This window comes from Tachysurus vachellii, chromosome 25 (assembly GCF_030014155.1).
Source record: "Tachysurus vachellii isolate PV-2020 chromosome 25, HZAU_Pvac_v1, whole genome shotgun sequence".
Taxonomy (NCBI): domain Eukaryota; kingdom Metazoa; phylum Chordata; class Actinopteri; order Siluriformes; family Bagridae; genus Tachysurus; species Tachysurus vachellii.
Genome location: NC_083484.1, coordinates 7817501 through 7837623, shown reverse-complemented (window position 1 = coordinate 7837623; position 20123 = coordinate 7817501). Strand labels below are relative to the sequence as shown.

Genomic DNA, 20123 nt, shown 5'->3' with positions numbered 1-20123 from the left:
TTATTATATGTTAATTTAAAATAAAAAATAAACAGCACACATAAATTTCTAGGCCTTTAGAAAACAAATTTGGAAAATAAATTAATGTAAATTGTAGCTTTAGTGATTAGTTAATATTGCATTTATATATATATATATATATATATATATATATATATATATATATATATATATATATATATATATATATATATATAAGACAAATATTCATTGTCTTTATCTTTAACAAAATATTTTCAATGTAACAGAACATTTCTGGACACTTTAATGGATTAACTCTCTCTCTCCATGATTGTGATTGCTGTGACCAAAGGGGAACATATGTTAGTGTCTGTAGTATAAACCACTATGATCAATAGTGAGGCTGAAGCATAGCAAAAATTCAAAACATACATTTTTTTTAGATTTCATGTATATTTGTATTTTGTTCATGCATTCTATATATTTTTTATATATTCTTTTAAGAGCCTCGGAATGGAGCACTTATTTTGTCAGAGAGGACAAATTTAACATTTGATAGAAATATTGTTTGACTCAGATGCAAAGATAAAATGAGTCAAGACTAGAAAGAACATGGATCCCATGGTTTTCTGAGCAGCTGAGTCACTAGGTGTCTTCAAACAAAGACAGAAGAAGCACTTAAATGGAAACTAATTAAAGAGAAAGTCGACGTATATGTTTTGATGTTGTGCTAACTCATACAAACTGCTGTCTAAAAGGGCCTTTAGTAAATGCTGCAAATGAAGATGTAAAATTACTTCAAACAGTAGATTCTACGTTTCTAACTTCTGGATTGATATTTTATATACCCTTTCATGCAGCGTCTGTAACAGGGTCCACACAGTGCACTCTATTCCAAGAATTCAATAGCGAGCTGACAAAAGGTCATTTCCTTCTTAGAATTGTGTTTGTTCAACATTCAAGAAGATGGCATTTGTCATTTCATTTAGAAGCAGCAAGTGTTTGAACATCGACTTTCAAAAGAGAGGGAAATTAATTATCCACTGAAAAGACAACTATAGCGACATGTGTGACAGAATTGCATGGAATGCGCTTAATCTTGCTGTTTTAAGTGTGTGTGGGCTGGTGTGTGATGCAGGATGCTTCAGGCAAACAATCAAACGTCGCTTATCAACATTCCTTCTGACTGTCACTCTTTGGTTTGTCACTGACTCAACTCTTTCTTCTACACAGTTAATCACAACTAGCATTCATTTTAGAATTTCCTTTACTTTATATACATAGGGCATTATTAATATGTCATTAAAAATTGATTATATTTACACAATAAACAGCCCTTAATCTATTGCACTGTCAGCATTAGATTACCTCAGTTACAATGAAGTTACATTATCTAAATATTTTCCCAAGAAAGCAAGCTAATGTAATAGTGACACTTATGAAACAATTCTATGATCTAGAAGTTACTCAGAGGGTTTGACGAGTCATTAACATTGAATTCAGACTATTTTATAAATTGATTAATTTTCATTATTTGTTTAATTTTTTTTTCCTCCTACTATCTCTACCAGTGTATAAGAGCATCATGGGAATTTGATTCCAAACTAAATGGGAACATTCTGCCACAGCATATAGCTCTTCGACAGCTTGGCTAGCAAATCTGCAAGCTTTTAAGCATCATCGTTAGGCAGACTGATTGTTTTTACTACCTTGATGTTAAATTGGCTTTACACCAACGTAGAGTAATGTTTCCTAAGTAAGGGGTTGTGGTAGCTCAGTGGTTAAGGTGTTGGGCTACTGATCGGAAGGCCATGGGTTTGAACCCCAGGTCCACCAAGCTGCCACTGCTGGGCCCCTGAACAAGGCCCTTAACGCTCAGTTGTAAGTCACTCTGGATAAGGGTGTCTGCTAAATGCCGTAAATGTAAGAACTAGAGATGTATTGCATTCTCAATTGTGGTCCTGGACTACTCACGCACCTCTCATATCTCCTGCAAAGTGTTTACCTTGCTGTAACACACCAACTTTTTTCCACTCAGGAAGAGCAGTTTATCAGCTCATTAGTTAAGTCAGAGCAAGAGAAAATACATACATGTACAAGAGAGCAATTTTTCATGGAGCAGCAACTGTTTCACAATTTCCATAAAGTTTTCTCCCTTAACTTGCACAACATGCAACAAAAAACAAGGGATTTTCCGTGTATTCTCTGATCATGCTTTTACTACTTTCTGCTCTATATGTCATTTCCATTATAATGGCTTTCCACTTTTCTAATCTGGTGTATGTTTTTTTGTTTGACTGGTTAGCACCTGTCTGCTTGTTCCTGCTGTATTTTTTCTGTCCTTTTGTCTATTTAAACCCTCCAGGATTCCCATTGCAGAGATTAGTTGTGATTTTTCAAGTCAACTGAAGAGGCTTTTATTGTAATTTCGACCATACATTAGCTGATGCAGTACACATTTCCTCCAGGGCCATGGTGCTAAAGACACAGAGATGCATAAGACAACACAGAAATATGGACTTAAAAGTAAAAAGTAACCTATTCACAAAAAATTGATTGTGTGCAACCCTGAGCAGTCGGAATAAGACAAAAGACAATGTAAGAAAAGAGACAATACAGTACCATACAGTAATAGACAGATTCATAAAAACTGGCGCTGGCCTATATGCAGTCTGTGTGAGTGCAATTAAAAGTGTTTTTCTTACAATTCTTAGCTTTGTATTTTTATTATTCATTGTTATTAATTGTGTTTGTGCTTTTTTGGCCTGTTTGTTTAAGTATGATTAAGAATAACCCTAGTTTAGCTCTGTCTGTGATGGATTTGCCATAATAACCCAACAGCAGTGTTTACACACTGAAGTCCTGCTTACAGCCTTTAGGGTTGGGTTGGAATAATTAGATAATAAAACAACTTCCTTATTAATAAGCAGTTTCACACACAATTTTCAACACATTTTGTAGAAACAGTGAATATTAAATTACAGTGGACATTTTTAATATCTCAGAGAGATGTGCACTGAGGAAATGGTTAAAGAAAACCTGGCTTTAGTTTCTGTCTCCTTACTAACAGTGAAATAAGAATGATCCCTGGTTCCTTTAAGTGGCAATAGTTTAAACACTTCTGGTTTCAGTGAGATGTAAATAAAAAACCCTTGAATTAGACAGTGCCATTGCAGGGACATTCATCAGACATAGTTGGCGCCAGTGACTATAGTAAATATTGAACCAAAAAGACAATGACAGACTGCTGTATTCTTCGTCATGTTTACATAAATAGATTCTTCTATAGTCACCACCATCTTGACTGACGGAGAAATGTCTCTATAAAGCACTCCATGTTGGCAATAAGCAGCGTTAAATGAAAAACCTCAACCTGTAGGGTCTTTAGAAATGTTGAGCCGGACTCACGCTAAGTGAGGGAATGGAGTTTCTCATAAGCACCTTCACTGTTCCACAAAGGTTGAGGATTGGAGCTGAACCCTAGCTGAGAAATGAAATCAAAACGCTTTTTAAAGATTTATAAAGAATATTTGTAAAAGGTGTCGGCTGCCTGAAAGAATTCTTTATCGATTCTGATGTGAAGTTGAAATACCTTGTTTAAGTGACGCAGGCAGAGGTTTGTGGTTTCCAGGCTAATTGTATAGAAGGTCATAAGACTTGAATGAGTACATTAATAACAGAAGAAAGTAATGATACTTTTATTGTTTTATTTTTTAATGCACTTTTACTTTTCCATTTGAAACAATGTCTGTCATTACACGATGTTTACCTAATTGGTGCAAATTTAGCCTGAGTTACTGATAGCAGGACATTAATTAATATTCACAGTGTTCTTAATGTAAGGTTCACTTACACAGTACTTGTTGAAATAGAGAATTTTTCAAATATTTTAGATTGATAGAATTAAATTATTTTTCATATCCGAATCACTGGTGCATTTTTGCTGACAATAGAATAGCAAATTACAAAATAGAATTTATTTAATAACGCAGAGTACAGAGTAAGAAACTGTGTTAAATATAGCCAACATATCAGGCTTGCTTACAAAGGGTTGCTACCTAGCTAGGCTAACATTACCTAATTTTCCTATTTTTATGTCTAATTTGTTTCTTGATACTATATAGTCTGTCAGTGCATATCGTTTGCAGTACAGTAATCAAAATATTCGGGCATTCAAAGAGGAGATGCCAGCTACGTGTGGTCTTTGAAGGTCTTTGAAGACAACAACATGCTAATCAATACACAATTGTCGGATTGTATATAATTGTAGAAAGGACATTACTCATAAAACACTCTCTGGTGTTTATAACAATTTATAATCACAACCTCCAGTGTCACCCAAGTGAGGATGAGGTTCACTTTTGTGTCTGGTTCCTCTCAAGGTTTCTTTCACTTACATCTAAGGGAGTTTTTCCTCACCACAGTCACCTCAGGCTTGCTCAGTGGGGATAAATACGAACAAATACAAGTATGTCTAATATTAATGTTAAACTTTTGTATTATATTAATCTTTGTATAATATAAAATTTTTTGTACTATATGTTTTATGTTCTGTAAAGCTGCTTTGAGACCATCTTCATTGTTCATTCTGTGCTATACAAACAAAATTGAACTGAATAAAACTATTACCGTGTAGAATTATGTGTATAGATGAACTCATCACTTGAGTTTTATGTTATTATTTAACTGATTTTTCTAAATAATTATGTCTCTGCTATCACACTGTAATGAGATGATATATGCTTTTGTTCTGATTATAAATCAGAGTGCATTTGATTTAGGTGTTTGATATACTGCGAATCATTTTACACACCAGAAATACAGAAAGTATTTCCAAAGTAACTCAACTTCCAGAAAGTGTGAAAACAGAATTTGCCATCAAAAAAATTATAAAAGCGGCTGAAACTATTTGGAATAAGCTTTTATCAATGTGAAGGCACTATGGCTTAGTGGCTAGCACCTTTGTCTTTCACGTTTAGGGTTCGATTCATGACTCTGCCCGGTGTGCCTTGTTTCCTCAGCCATCCGTAATACATGTGTTGTAGGCTGATTGGCATCTCTAAATTGCGTGTGTGCGATTGTGACTTGCGCTGGGCTAGCACCCATCCAGAGTGTCCCCCACCTTAGGCCCTGAGATCCCTAGGATAAGCTCCAGGCAATCTTTTTATAAATGCTTATATACACTAGGTTTCTGTTTCTTGTCATAAAGGGATGCATGTGCATAATAAGTTACATTTTCCTCTAATTGTGTTCATTTTCATTTAAGAATGTTTTTACCCATCTAAAAGCCCCCAACTGCAGAAATTAAAAAAATTATTTCTGCATTCTGGAGTTAACTCTAAAAATGGTTTAGTTTTTTAATCAAGAATCTGAAGCACAATGCTCAGGATAATGACAGTGTTTTAGACAATAATTTTTTTTTCCAGCATCAAAGATCCTTGTTTTGGTTTTTGACATTAAACTCCCTCATTTTTTACGAACACATTCTCTATTAGGAGAAACCCATGGACCCAGAGCTGCCTGGCAGGGGAAGCTGCTGAGAGATTACCCACAATCACACTGATGGCAGGCCTGTGTCACTGCGCTGAGGAAACAGAGAGAGGCAGACTCACGTCGAGCTAACTGCCCTCTTACGGACCCGGCTCTGTAATGGCAGAATGCACAACATCCGACAGAGAAGTGAGAATCCATCAAAACATATTGATTCCGAAACAGAGGAATTGGCTGTGGCGAGAGGACAAGAGACCGGTGTGGCTGAAAGATGTTTGTTTTGGCACTATGACCTTGACAGGGCTCATATTTTAAAGCAAGACTCTAGTGTGTGGGGTATAGCATTACTCGACCTTTATGCTTCTCCCTATTTCTGCTTGATTTCCCAACTGTATCAGTTTTCACTGGAGAAAGTGCTTAATTGAAAGTACGGCTACTGTGAAAACACTTGTGTGAAAGCTAAAGGTCTCGACACATTTAAAAATAATAACAATAAAATCACAAGACACAAAGATAGACATATATTCCCCTATAATCTAATGTAAATTCATTGCATAAATTATTTTTTCAAAGGAATTGTTTCTTGGTCTCTGTCTCTCTCTCTCTCTCTCTCTCTCTCTCTCTCTCTCTCTCTCTCTCTCTCTCTCTCTCTGTGTGTGTGTTCCTACCTGTGGTCCAACAGGGTACGCTGGATGGGGCTGACACATGTGACCCTGCTCAGAGGGGCTACTGCTTGCATCTGACTGGACTGAACCACCTCTGACACCTAAGAGAGTGGAGAGAGAGAGAGAGAGAGAGAGAGAGAAGGCAACAGTTACTTTTCCAACCAGAAATATAGTTTATAAATTCCTTTATCTTCCGACAACAAGAAAACTATCTATGAGTACTATATCACCATTTGCATCCCGTTTTAGATTTTCTTTTCTTGCAAACACACACAAACACACACATACACACACACACAAACATACACACACAGTTATGACAGAAAGCCACTCTGTAAGTGGCAAATTGGTTTATCATCACATTCAGATGTAAACACACACACACACACACACACACACACACACACACACAGTTAATACATCCTTTTATTCCTCTTACTCCTCTGTGCTCAGCAGTTTTCATAGCCCAAGAATGCATGCATAGAAAAACATTTTTATACATAAATCTCCAGTTCACATTAGTTGTGTTAGCGCTTGCTTATTTTACTTTAGCAATCATCATGTGTAATTCCAGAGGCAAAAAACTCCAGGAAAGCAGCATGGCTTTATATTGATCACACTGAGTGCATATTTTTCATGAGGCACAACACTACAGTCCGTAGCTTTCAGACATTTTGCTTCTAAGTGTCACAGAAAAATGCAGCAGCAAGGACACAAACACAGAGAAAAGCACATAGACAGCAAGTGTCTGGGAGATCTTGTGTGTGGAAGCAGAATAATCATTTTAATTTAATAAGACTTACAAAGGCTTGAAGCTTTGACTGTCCTTGTCCACTTGGGTGACACTGAATTATTTCAATATATAACGCACATGCTTGTGATGATTAAAAGCAGGAAGAGTAGCACTTTACATGAATCCTGCATGACACAGGGATCATATCATACACCTGTCGTGCCTGATGTCATACTGTGTCATTTCCTAACTGATGTCCATCTTAACATTATGTAGAATGTTATAACAATGTCATAATATTTGTCATGGCACCATTCTGGGTTTCAAATAATAATTTAATGTTAAATCTGTTAAATTAAGTTATCATACAACTGTCCTAGCTGTATGACAGCTGTGAAATCTGATGATATCTACTCTCACAACACAGAAATCAACAAAAATACAAAGCCCATATCATCATACATTCTTGGCTCTTATTTAACAGTTAGTAGTTTTACCAATAGATATTTACACAAAGCAGATTTGCCAGAATTCAGATAGATTCCTAACCAGCAAACCAGAAAGGTATAAAAAAAAAATCAGTGAGACAACATGAGGATGAACTAAGGAATGAGACTAATGAGAAAAAATATTGTCAGCATTATGATGTCTTGTTGTGACACTTATGATGAACTTATACACACAAATCTGACACTTCACAAGAGACGAAATATGATGGCATTAATCGTGATAGTCAATTTCCCCAAATACAGGTATACGTATTTGGGGAAATTGCGCATGATTGTGGATGTCCAATACACTTTGTGTATAACACTAGAATTTTTTTGAAAAACTGAAACTGTCGAGCCATTCTTGCACTTACTCCTTGAAATTGTCCCAAATATAACAGGTTGAAATTGTGTATTTTTTGGTCTTATTTTGCCAAATCTTTTTTTTTCTGCAAATGACACCTGAATGACTTTAAATATAAAGAGAACAATGTTTTAAAGTACATTCACAATACACACACAAACAAAAGAGAAGCAGGCATGGAGGTAAACTGGTCCAGGGATCACCATGGTAACAAAGGCCACAATTAAAGATGGAGATTGATGGAGTGATGAAGGAGGGACCTAGCTAGGCACCCTGATCTTAACTGCATACTATTCAGCTCTAATAATAAGAGTGTTAGTTATCAGGACACACACACATACATACACACACACACACACACACACACACACACATACACACACACACACACACACACACACACAGAGACATACAGTACTGCTGACTTCATTTCAACTGTGGCTGTCACAACAGTTACTGTCAGTGTGGAGATTTGCATGTTCAACCTGCATTCTCATGACTTCTCTCCAGGCTCTTCAAGGTCTGAATGTGTGTCTGTGTGTGTGTGCGTGTGTGTGTGTGAGTGTGTGTGTGTGTGTGTTTGCGTGTGTTTTATGCCATTTCCCTCCTTACACCTAATATTCCCAGGATAGTTTCAGGATCCACTCTGAACCTGACCAGTATAAAGCACTTACTGAAGTTAAATGAATGAATAAAGAAGAATGTTTTATTTATTTATTTTTAAATAAATGGTTATCATGATTACCTACAATAAGATACTGAGATACCAAACAATTTTATTATACCTAATACGAGAGAAAAAGAGCTGAATAGGTTCACATATACAATACACATATTAAAATTCATTTCAATTCCATTTTATTTGTATAGCGCTTTCAACAACGGACATTGTCTCAAAGCAGTTTTACAGAACATGAGAAACATAATACAAAAAGTTTATCATACAAAGATTTATATAAAACAAAAGTTCAAGACTAATATTAGACTAATACTAGATTAATATTATTTAAATGTGTTTGTATTTATCCCTAATGAACAAGCCTGGGATGACTAACGCGACTGTGGTGAGGGAAAACTCCCTTGGATGAAAGAGGAAGAAACCTTAAGAGGAACCAAACTCAGAAAGGAACCTTATCCTCATTTGGGTGACACTGGAGATAGTTGAGGTTGTCTCTCTCACTGATTATAAACTGTTCTAAACACCGGAGAGTGTTATTATGAATAATGTCCTTTCTACAGTCATATACACTCCGACAATACTATATTGATTAGGAGGTTGATGTTCTAAAAAAAACACATGTAGCTGGCATCTCCTCTTTGACTGCCTAAAATCCAACTGAAAAGCGTACTCTTTCATCAGAGAAGCACCTAGCATGTCATCCCGCCTCAATCTCAATCCACTTTAACACGTAGATCATGGTCTTTTGTCTGTAAGTCACATAATCACAGTCCTGTGTGATTTATAAAGACGTTCCACTGACAGACGACATGTTCAACATGCGGCATTTAGTTTCAGTCTTAGGCTGTTAATAATATATATCCGATATACTGGACATCTGGTAGTGCATCTTGAAGCACTGTCTTTCATTAGATGAAATTGGAACCATTTGATCCTCTTGTACATAATTGTGAAGGTAAGTTGTTTTCATTGCATGAACAAAAAAAATCAATAATTAATACATGCACTTAGGTTTGAGGGTTAAGGCACTGGGGTTAAAGTATGAATTTGTGTCACTGCAACAAAATTAAAAAGCCTGACAGAGGAAATGTCTGGGGATTTAAGCAACTGTTGTGTCCCATTATCAGATCCCGCTCTTCTTTTAACCTGTTTATTAAAGGAAGCGGTCCTTTAAGAGGATTACCTTCAGAACACTGAGAGTGTAATTATGTGTAAAGTGCTGATGAGGAGAAACTTTGACTGATTTTGTAGCGAGACACTTTTAGACATGTTTTATAAATTTTGTAATTAAAACTGAAAGTGTTTCTGGGGTACTTTTGAAGACAAATACGTTGGTGGACGACCTTGAACAGAAATGATTGAATCCCTTCATGCGTAAGTTAACACCTAGAGTTCTTCATACAAGTTGGACGTTTACACACGAAAAATAGCGTTGGATTATAAGGTGCTTCGTACATTCACTAAACTCAAGCTAGAAACATACTGAAGCTATTTTCCTGAAGGTTTTATACCTTTTAACACTGAATAGAAAAAGAGTCTTTGAGGAGAAATTAGAGAAAGCGTATGAACCACCAAGAACAATTTTGTGCAAAGAAATTACAAAAGGCAGTTTTCTTAATAGCATGTTAAGGTGCACTGTACTTGAGTTGGATAAATCTTTTTTTTCTTTAAACCGCAGTGTTCGCTGTGACACATAAACTGTAAAAACTCAAAGGTTGCTTCTGAGTGGTGCAACACAAAAGCGTTGAGATTGCAAGCACATTTCCTGATGGTGCTACAACCATCTGTGACTGGGAGTCTCTGAGTGTAGGAGAGATGGCCTTATCTCTGTCAGTCACAGTGACACTAACCAATCCTTGGCTTCTGTGTGCTAGTTTACATTTACAGCATTTGGTAGACACCCTTAACCAGAGTGACTTCTGATTTATCTCAGTGAGTAATTGAGGGTTAAGGGCCTTGCTCAGGCACCCAGCAGTGGCAGCTTGGTGAACCGATTCAAGATACGAACTCAAAACCTTTCAACTGGTATCCCGACACCTTAACCACTAGGCTACCACATCATTTAAGCAGGAGCATGAAGACAGCGTTTTCATCCATGTATCATCAGCTGCCCACAATGCAGTAGATGTAGTGGCTGCATTCACATGGTTTGGATCTTTACATCTTCCTAAGGCTGGTAGAGTCATGTCATGTTTTGAAGAGAGCAAACTAAATGGTGGGGTTTTGGCAAATGCTGTATTTGGCAAATGACCCAAATGGAATATAAACACATAGAAGACAGCTTTTTAAAGCTTATTATGAAAGCCCTTGTGTTGAGCTCTTTTCAGTCTATGCAGTCTGTTTCATGAGCTGTTTATGTGCATGTGCATGGAAGTGGATAGATGTTGAAAATAGTTCATTGTTATTCTTCATAACCAGTGACAGCATAGGGGAGCTGGGCCTTTTATAAAGCAGTGAACAAGGAACTGATTAGAATCAACACAATGGGCTAAAAATTGACTAAACACATTGTTTCTGATTTGTAAGATGATAAAATGGTATATTTGTGTTGGTATTGCTGGATTGATGTCCAGCTGGATTGAGTTCCTGGATAATATACAGATCCAGTAATGGCAGTTTTGCGTACTATATTAGTGGATTTAAACCACAGACAAGAACTGAAGGACCACCTTTAATTTAAAATGAGACAAAAACCACTCTGTTGCATTGATCATCTAAGTGGTGACAAGGGATTTCGGATGAATAGATCTGGTCGACCAAGTCTGAAAGTCAGCACATTTTAATTTTTTTCCAACGGAGTGCAAAGAGCTAGCTTTAATTGACAACCTGCTCCCCCGCATGCACCCCCCACCAGACAACCACAAAACAATCATCCAGGCCACCACTGCCATCACCATTTTGCATGCCTCCTCCGTCCAACATTTCTGAATCAAATGGCCGTTATTGAAAGCTTTGTAAAGCGCCGGGCTGGCTGTTGGCCCCTGAGTGCATTTATGAATCAATTTTGCCCTCTATAAAAAAGGAGTTTTAACACTGGCTATTTTAGTGGAAATCCATTATATCATAAGTTGGCTTGTAGGAGCGGAGGGAGCTGCTCAATGCGTCTATTCAAAATCAACAGGCCAAGGTGCAGCGAGCTTTGGGTAGATCTTAAATAGCTCTCCTGCTGCTGCTTTGCTTTGTACCTCATCATCTACTTATCATCTCATTCCACTCTCGCTCTTCAAAAAGGTTACACACAAACCCGAACACACACAAACTGTGCCCTCTGCTTTCCAGCTGTTCAGACAAGGAAAGTGATTTGACAAGTATTCTAGATGAACAACTACATAACTGTTGGTAACTTTCTGTTGATAAAAGTGCCTTTTATTTTTCTCTTTAGCTACCTCTCCAGTATATATAAACAATTAGCTCTCAGAAACACATACTTTATATGATCATACTGTATTTTTAATACAAATATATGGTTTGGTTTGGACGAATTCAGTGTGTTATCTTGATGATTGATGAGTTGCATTTAACAAAAGCAAATCCATTCAATAACCAAAAGAGTGTTTAAATTGTACAGACATTGATTCAGGTTAGTTTAGCTGATGGTCAAGAGGAACAGTACTTTAGCTTAGAGAAATAGAAGATAGGGAACAGAGAGCAGAGGAAATACAATGTCCTTAGAATGATAGAGAGGGAGATTTAGAAAAACAAATGTGAAACAAATAATGCTCAGTCTATGGCTCAGTGTGAGCAAATAAGTACTGTCCTTGAGTCAGGAGCATGGTGTTATACAAACAGATCAATCTGATTCATCTACTCTGCTGGATTTAGATGAAAAACTCCATCACGTTTATACTCCATTAACACTCCATTAGCATTCAGTTTAACAGCCAGTTGCAGGCCAGTAAAGTGTTAGTGTCTCAACAACCTTCAGAAATATCTGAAAGGCAAAGGGTGGGTTTAAAATGTTTACTCAGACATTAGAAGTTCTAATCATGGTTCTGTTCATCTAAATTTTTCATTATTCATGTTTATTGAAAAACTAATAGCAAATAAGAAAAAAACAAATCGTATCATCTCTATAAAATGTTGTTTTTCTTGTCTCTAAAGATGAATTCTTCAATTTTCAGTGCAAACAACTGAAATGTAAATTTTCAATTAAAATATAATAATAATAATAATAATAATAATAATAATAATAATAATACTAATACTAATACTAATAATAATAATAATAATAATAATAATAATAATAATAATAATACAGCAAACAGATTAATTTGATCTAACTGTACTATAAAATTAAAACCAAGACAAAATAATAGGTGAAATGTAAGCCTGTAATTTGTTTCATTAAAAGCTTAATGAAATTGAATTAATTGATAAACATTAGCTAACCAATGTTAAATCCTAAAAAAGAACATCTTTATTAATGTATTCTTTAACCTAGTCAGGATCTATTAATGGGCACAACGCAGGAACAGGAGGCCATAATGCTGTATCATGCTGCAAATGTATTTATTTTGTTATATATTATTATATTTATATATATATATATATATATATATATATATATATATATATATATATATATATATATATATATATTTCTATTATTATACCATTAAACTAAACTTATTTCATTGAAAATGATCGCAAGCTATTACTATACTATATTATCTCCTAATATCCTTATAAGAATTATTTAGTACATTTATATTCAGATGTCAAGACTTCAAATGTTGCTCTATCATTTTAAAATTTACTGATTCAAGAAGAAAGAACTTAATGACAGATGTACAGAAAGGCAAGGAAGCTGAAGAAGTGAATATGGTGTTGATTTAGCTACCGCACAGATGGACACATCTGTTCACAAAGCTTCCTCCATGCTCATCATCCTCAAGCAATGTCAACTTGAGGGTTGAAAGAAACAAATATGTGCCCAGATGACTCCTCATCCTTTTAGACCCATCTGCGAAAGCAGAGACTTCAAGGTCCATGGAATCCCTGTCTATGGAATCTCTAACCCTTTTAAGAAAGCCAGAGGAATGCAGGGGTCATCATGCTTTTCTCTCGTGCCAACCCCATCGCAAATTATCTTAACCGTATTTGCGACAAATAGGATTCCTCATCCTGACCACCATTCTGTCTGTGTCCTGCAGAAGGGCACTTCTTATATCTTTTTATCGGCTCCATCACAGAAAACATGCTTTGTTTAGTCTTAGTATCTGCTTAGCTGAAATACCATTTTCTTTAATTACCTGGCATTTTTAAAATATTATCCCATTGCTATAATATAATTCTTAAAGGAATTTAGTTAAATCAACATTAACTGGATTTTAACTGATTGGATTTAAAACAGAATTCATGCTTATGTTAGATACATAATACTAACATTGATATAGTATCTAGTCCTATTTACCTCACTTTTAAAAGAATCTAAACTATGTTAATTCATGTCAAGTACAATTTTAGTTGGCTATAGCTAGTTTTTAGCCCTCACATAGCCCCCTTCGGATACATAAGTTAAGAAATAATAAAAATGTAGTAATAATAGAAATATTTGTTGGTTATAAGGTTCTTGCAAATGTTAAAAAATCATATTGTTCCAATTCCATGCTTTAATATGTAAATGCGACAGTACCAGACATCATTATATTATTTGGCCTTAAATGACCTTAAATAATCATCTTCAATTCTCTACTTCTACTGTAGGACATACATACACTGTAAAAAGAAAAATACTGTAGATGTTACAGTAATTTACTAGGAGCCTGTGTTGCCAGTAACGTCCTGCTAATTTACTGCAAATCATGACTTACTGTGCACGTCCTGTCCTTTGTCCAAACATAATGTAAACACTAAAATGTGCATAAAAACGTAAAAAAGTAAGTGAAATATTTAAGTAAATAAATGATTTATTGAGGCTTTTGTTTGTGCTCATTGTTCTCTAAAGTCTGAAACTTGCCACACTCACAGTTGTTGTAAAAATAGATGAGATTTAAACTTCAATATCAGGACAGAATTTTAAAGGAAGAAATAAATTACAGTAATTTTCAGATGCTTTCATTTATTTATTTATTTGTTTGTTTGTTTGTTTGTTTGTTTATGTTATTCAAAATAAAAATTTAATTTTATTTTATTTTATTTTATTTTATTTTATTAAAAAAAATAATACCTGCAATTTGGATCATTTTAGTTGTGCACCTAATTTGTCCACTATTCCTGACTTATGAAATCACACAGCGAGTACATTACATTTGACAGCATAACTAGCATTGATACTTCCTGTATTTTGCAGTTCTAGAAAGCCTTTTTTTGTTTTTTCATTACATATTCATTATGGTAATTCTGCAAAACAGCCATGTTCTGTAATTGATAAAAGACATAATTCTCCATAGAGAATAAGTTAGTTAATTATTAGCATTGTTCACACACAAGTCAACAAATAAACATTAAAATTTCTTCCAATTTAATTACAGCCTATGTTTAACTACTTTCCCAGTCACTAATCATATGACAGCTACTCATCTAATGCATGTTTCTCCTGAGGCACCACATTTAATCACAAGCCACCATGTTTAAGAAGAACACTGGCCTTAGCTCAGAGGGCCGCAGCTGGATGGTGTCACTCTGACAGACGAATATTCTTCCAAGCAAAGCATTTAAAACCTTCAGTCTTCAAACATGCCTGTCTTACAGTGATAGGGCCGTAGTGTGGACTCTGCACCACCCAAGAAGCCTGTAAACTACTTTTTTATTAATCTTTTTATTAATCTTCATTAATCATTTTCCATTTATGCACTACAATATCATATGCTTGTTTTTTTTATTAAAACATAACTTCTCCTTATCCCCACAAAAACACTATTTGTGACAAGATCTTTATAAAAATGTGAAGACTCCAAATCCAATAAACAGAAATGATACATCCTACATCATAAACCTCACTCTTCTATCATCTCATTGCCTCTCTACGCATCTCTCCATCCCGCCTCTATTTCCTCACCTGTGAATCCACCGCTTCTGTCCTCCACCCCACCTTCTCTGTGAGCTCTTTCATGGAGGATCAATACAAATCATCATAAACACAGGCAGACGCGGGGCACTGACGACGACCTGCTGCGAATTCTCTGTCTCAAAATCTCCCACGCAAGGTCATCTTTTGCCCTGTCTCAACACCTAGTGAAGGGTGCAAAGAAAGAAAAAAAAATTCGCAGAAAGAGTGGGGCTTTGAAGCCACGGAAACTCCATTCTGCAAGAACAGAGGCAACCACAATTTTTCATTCCATGTCCTTAAGCATGAGGTTGGTGTGTGTGCATGGGGCAGGGGTGAAAAAAAAATTCCCAGATAACTAGTGTCTGCAGTTTTCTTTTTCTCTTACACACAAACACATACACAGACATCTACCTCTTCTATATATGAACACAGACACACTCTCCTGCCTCTCATCTCCTCAGTCTGTGGTTTCAAAGGAAGCGAATAAGGCAGAAGGACAGAAGGTTATGCATTAGTACTGGTCAGTGCTCAAAGAGAACCCGTCATAAATAATAAAGGCTTCAGGAAGACCGTCCGGTCTCTTGTTAACGTCCGTACTCCAAGCCCAGTGCCGCACTACATCAGAAAACACTGAGATTTTCATTTCAACCACAAACCCGATGTATATGATTAGGTGACTGCTTCAATTATAGCGCACTACAGATAGTGGAGCAGTTATTTGATGAGCAGAGGATGATTCTCTAAAGTGGTGACAGCTTTTTTCATTTTGCATGAATATAAAAACAATTTGTTTGTGATTTTCAGCTCATATGATTCTCTTGTCCTCCTTAAAGGTTTGTGTTCTGTGAAGTAAAGAGAGCATGTCATATATACAGCCATCTTATGATGAGCAAATGTTATTTATTTCACAAAGAGACACTTTTATCCAAGCCACTTACAAGCAAGGAAAAATGCAATCCAGAAAAAATAGCAGTTACGAGTTAAGAGCATTACTCAAGAACGTGAAGAAGAAGACGTGGTGTTTTTACAGTTCAGAGATTTGAGCCCTTAAACTAGTGTGCTTACTTTGACAAATGGAACTTTAGAAAACATTTGGATCTCTGATTGTCATGATGGTACAGATAGTGACATAACAATAACAATTTTACAGCAACTATGTTAAGTGCAAAATAATAACAGATTATTCATGAATCTCAGTGTTTTCGGAAATTTTGAAATTCAGTTAAATCAGCTCGGTGACACAGTGGCGTATCAGGTAGGGTAGAGTTTCTCTTTATGTTCTCCTAAGCACAGTGTGAATTGCATCTGAGTTTCTCTGAGTTTCCATCTATAATCAAGCTACGTGGATTATCTGTCGTAAATCAATGCATGGCGTCCTGCAATACACTGTTATACCAGGTTGCTACCAGAACAGGCTCTGGATCTGGCATAGATCATATACTGTAAATAAAATTCTGATTCAAGACACAATGAAAATGCAGAATTAATCAACTTAAACCTCGCACAGTACATTCTGGTGTCAGTCCAATCTACATAGATGTACAACGACACGTGATGTCTTGTGATCATCATGTCAGGATCGGGATCATCATCCTCATATCATTCAGGGAGTTTTTCCTTGCCACAGTCCCCGGTTTGCTCATTATGCGTAGATGTTAGAGATATAGAGTAACTTCATTTTAAACTTTATTAATTTATTTATTTTATTCTGTTTCTATACTCGTGTAAAGTTGCTTTGAGACAATGTGAACTGTTAAAAGCGCTACACAAATAAATTGAATTGAATTGAACTGAATTATGCCTAATGTCACAGGTGTCTAGTGTTGTTGTAGGTGTGCGTCTGTTGTTACATGAATATTATCCTCATTTGTTTTCTCTAGCACTAAATCAACCTCTAAAACATTCAAACTAGAAACCCTTTACAAAGAATTGAGTACATCTGGGACCTACTGAAATACACTGATTTCTATAAATATACATTCTTATTCAATTCTATATTTTTCATTTGATTTTGCTGTTTTTAGTTTGTTATTGTTGTTAATCTTGTCTTGTTGCAGGTTAAATGCACATTTCATTTTGAACTCTTTGCAATTTCTTCAGATGTCCAATGGAAGTGCATTTTGCATACAGTATACAAACCTTTGCTCAACTTAAGACCTTAACTGATGAAAAACATTTGCCGCAAGATCATTATTACAATTCACAAAAATATTTAGACAAAATGCTTTACATTCCAGATGTTCATACCAATTTTTTTACTCCGTTATAAAAACATGAAACTTGAAACATCCATCCCTCAACCCTGTGCTCGAACAGCATCTTACCTGTAGCTATGGGCACTACAGACGCATTAGCGAGCAGATTACACATGCTCGGGAGGAACACATTAGTTCAATGGGAATGGGTGTCGGCCGTAAGCAGATGACTGAGGGCCATGTCTATAATGAGATCTAACTCCTTAAGAGAGGCACTTGGGGCCACTGGGCTCTATTTACACAGTCTGGCCTCATTGAAAAGATTGTGTATGTGTGTGTGTGTGTCTATATTACGTAGGCCCAGCAAAGCACATCAAGGCTCTCGTTGCATTAGGACCAATCCCTCCTCCTCCCTATTCACGGATAAGCTGATTACACAAACATAATGTGCATGTTTTGTTCCGGGGCCTGCAAGGGGGGATTTTAAGAGCAGTGCCTGCATATGTGTGTGTGTGTCTGTGTGTGTTTCGGTGTGTGTGTACTTATAAAGCAATCCAGGATAAAAAGGTAGTACTAATTTTGCTTGTGGCCAACCATTAAAACAAAAAAAAGTATGTCTCCAGGACACTTTTTGGATAATAAGTAGAGAAGAGATGCATTTATATTGCCCTGAAAATGCACTACAGTGTCAAAATAGGTTTCTTCCACTAGACATAACATGTCGGTTGTCCTTTGGCCGGTAAACATTTGAAATGCACAATTCTGATATTACTCTTCACATAAGAACAGTGAAGCATGAACCATATCCATCTGTCCATAACAGATACATTTTCCTCTCAACGTCCCCCTTAATTACACAAATCAATACACATTTTTTTAATCTATTCACCTTTTTTTCTCTCTCACTCTATCTTTTTGCTGAAGGTGACCCCTGGGCTGAAACGTGTCCTCCATTTCGGCAGATTCAGTATAAGTGCTGGCCATTTGGCTTGGACGTTAAGTGTATAAAATGAGTGGTCTTGTCTTTCTGGCCCTCTCGTTCTGACAGGCTGATGATAGAAGCATCACATCCTGGGGCCCCAATAAAACGCATAGTGACAAGAGATGAGGCTTTGGTCGCTGAATATAATGCTGGATTGTGCTTTGGAGTGCCTTATTATCTTGTCTCAGGAGGCTGGAGAGAAGAAGGATCTTGCAGGAAAAGAGTAGATGCCACACTGTACCCTCACACACAAGCACACACACTAGTTTGGCCTTCTAACCACCGTTTTTCGTTGACAATAAACAGCATGAGGTGTGTGTGTGTGTGGCAGCTTGAGTGCAATGTAGAAGAAATGAGCTTTTTAAAAGAATAGTTTACGTGCCATATATAATCAAGGGCAAAGAGAGGGTTTTTTTTGGAGTCAGAGTTATTGTGGCTTCACTGTTACTGATAATTCACACAAAGTCTTTGCCACCATATTCTTGTAAATTAATAACTGTGTGTAAAAAAAAAAAAATAAAAAAAAAATCTTTTAACTCTAGTCGATATTAAAAGCAAAACAAAAAATATTGTCTACCACTGGACTATTGTAAAACTTTTTTTTAGGGTTTTCCGTCTCTTTATTTATTACAATTTCATTGGCAAGCAAAATGGTGACTTTAAATAGTGACTCTTAACTCAATTAGAATATCTTATATTCTCTCCCTGTTTCTGCTGAGTCAAACAAGCTTCCTGGAAATAAAAGAGAACAAAGTTGGAGTGTTTCAAAGAACTTAAGTAGCATGAATCTTTTACAAGATCATGAAAAAATTGACAGCATTCTCTATCGACAAAAACGTTTAAAAATCGATCATTTGTCGATTTTTGCATTATATATTAGTCCAATAAATCCATGGCTGGAAACATCCTTGTTATTATAAGTTAGGAAAAGTTTCTATTTTTTTACACAGTACTGTCACCTGAACATATTCAGCTCATGAAAGCTTCGTTCAGCAGGAACTTTATTCATCAAGATCACAGGAAGAAGATAATATTATATATATTTGTTGGTGGTGATGTGATACTGACTGGTGAGGTCACTTTGAAACTACGTTATATATAAATAAGCAAAATTAGAATTTTTTTTAACTGTGATATTGGTATAGATACTCGCTGGTGTGTTTAGTGTTCTATTCTAAAAAGAAAAAACATTCAACCCGGTTACAGATTTAAGAAGAAATAATAAAGGATGGGTTTTTGAATGGTGATAAGTTTTCTTTAGAGTTGAAAAAGGAACGAAGAAAAATTATGAAGTTTGAGGTTTATTTTTCAGGCTAAAAGTTTAAATGTCAGCACAATCAACCTGTGCACCGCAGGATACCACACAATCTCTCTCTCTCTCTCTATCTCTCTCTCTCCCTCTCTCTCATACACACACACAGACACACACACACACTTATTCACACCTTGGGGAAATTTGATTCCACCTACTGGCATGTTTTAGGAGCTGCGAGGCAGCAAAGCTACCCGCTGCATCATCCTACTTCCCTCCTTTACATTTATTCACATTTCTAAAAATATTTGCAATATTGTTCA

General features: G+C 36.0%; 1 protein-coding gene across 1 annotated transcript in view; it reads right to left on the bottom strand.

Moving 5' to 3' along the window:
- pou6f2 (POU class 6 homeobox 2) overlaps window positions 1-17741 on the bottom strand; it is a 77235-nt gene extending 59494 nt beyond the window's left edge. The window contains exons 1-2 of the mRNA XM_060861143.1: window positions 17696-17741; window positions 6120-6217 (exon numbers count right to left, since the gene is read on the bottom strand). Coding sequence (XP_060717126.1) covers window positions 6120-6217; window positions 17696-17741 — 144 coding nt within the window. The remainder of the gene's footprint in view (window positions 1-6119; window positions 6218-17695) is intronic.
- Window positions 17742-20123: the final 2382 nt, after the last annotated feature.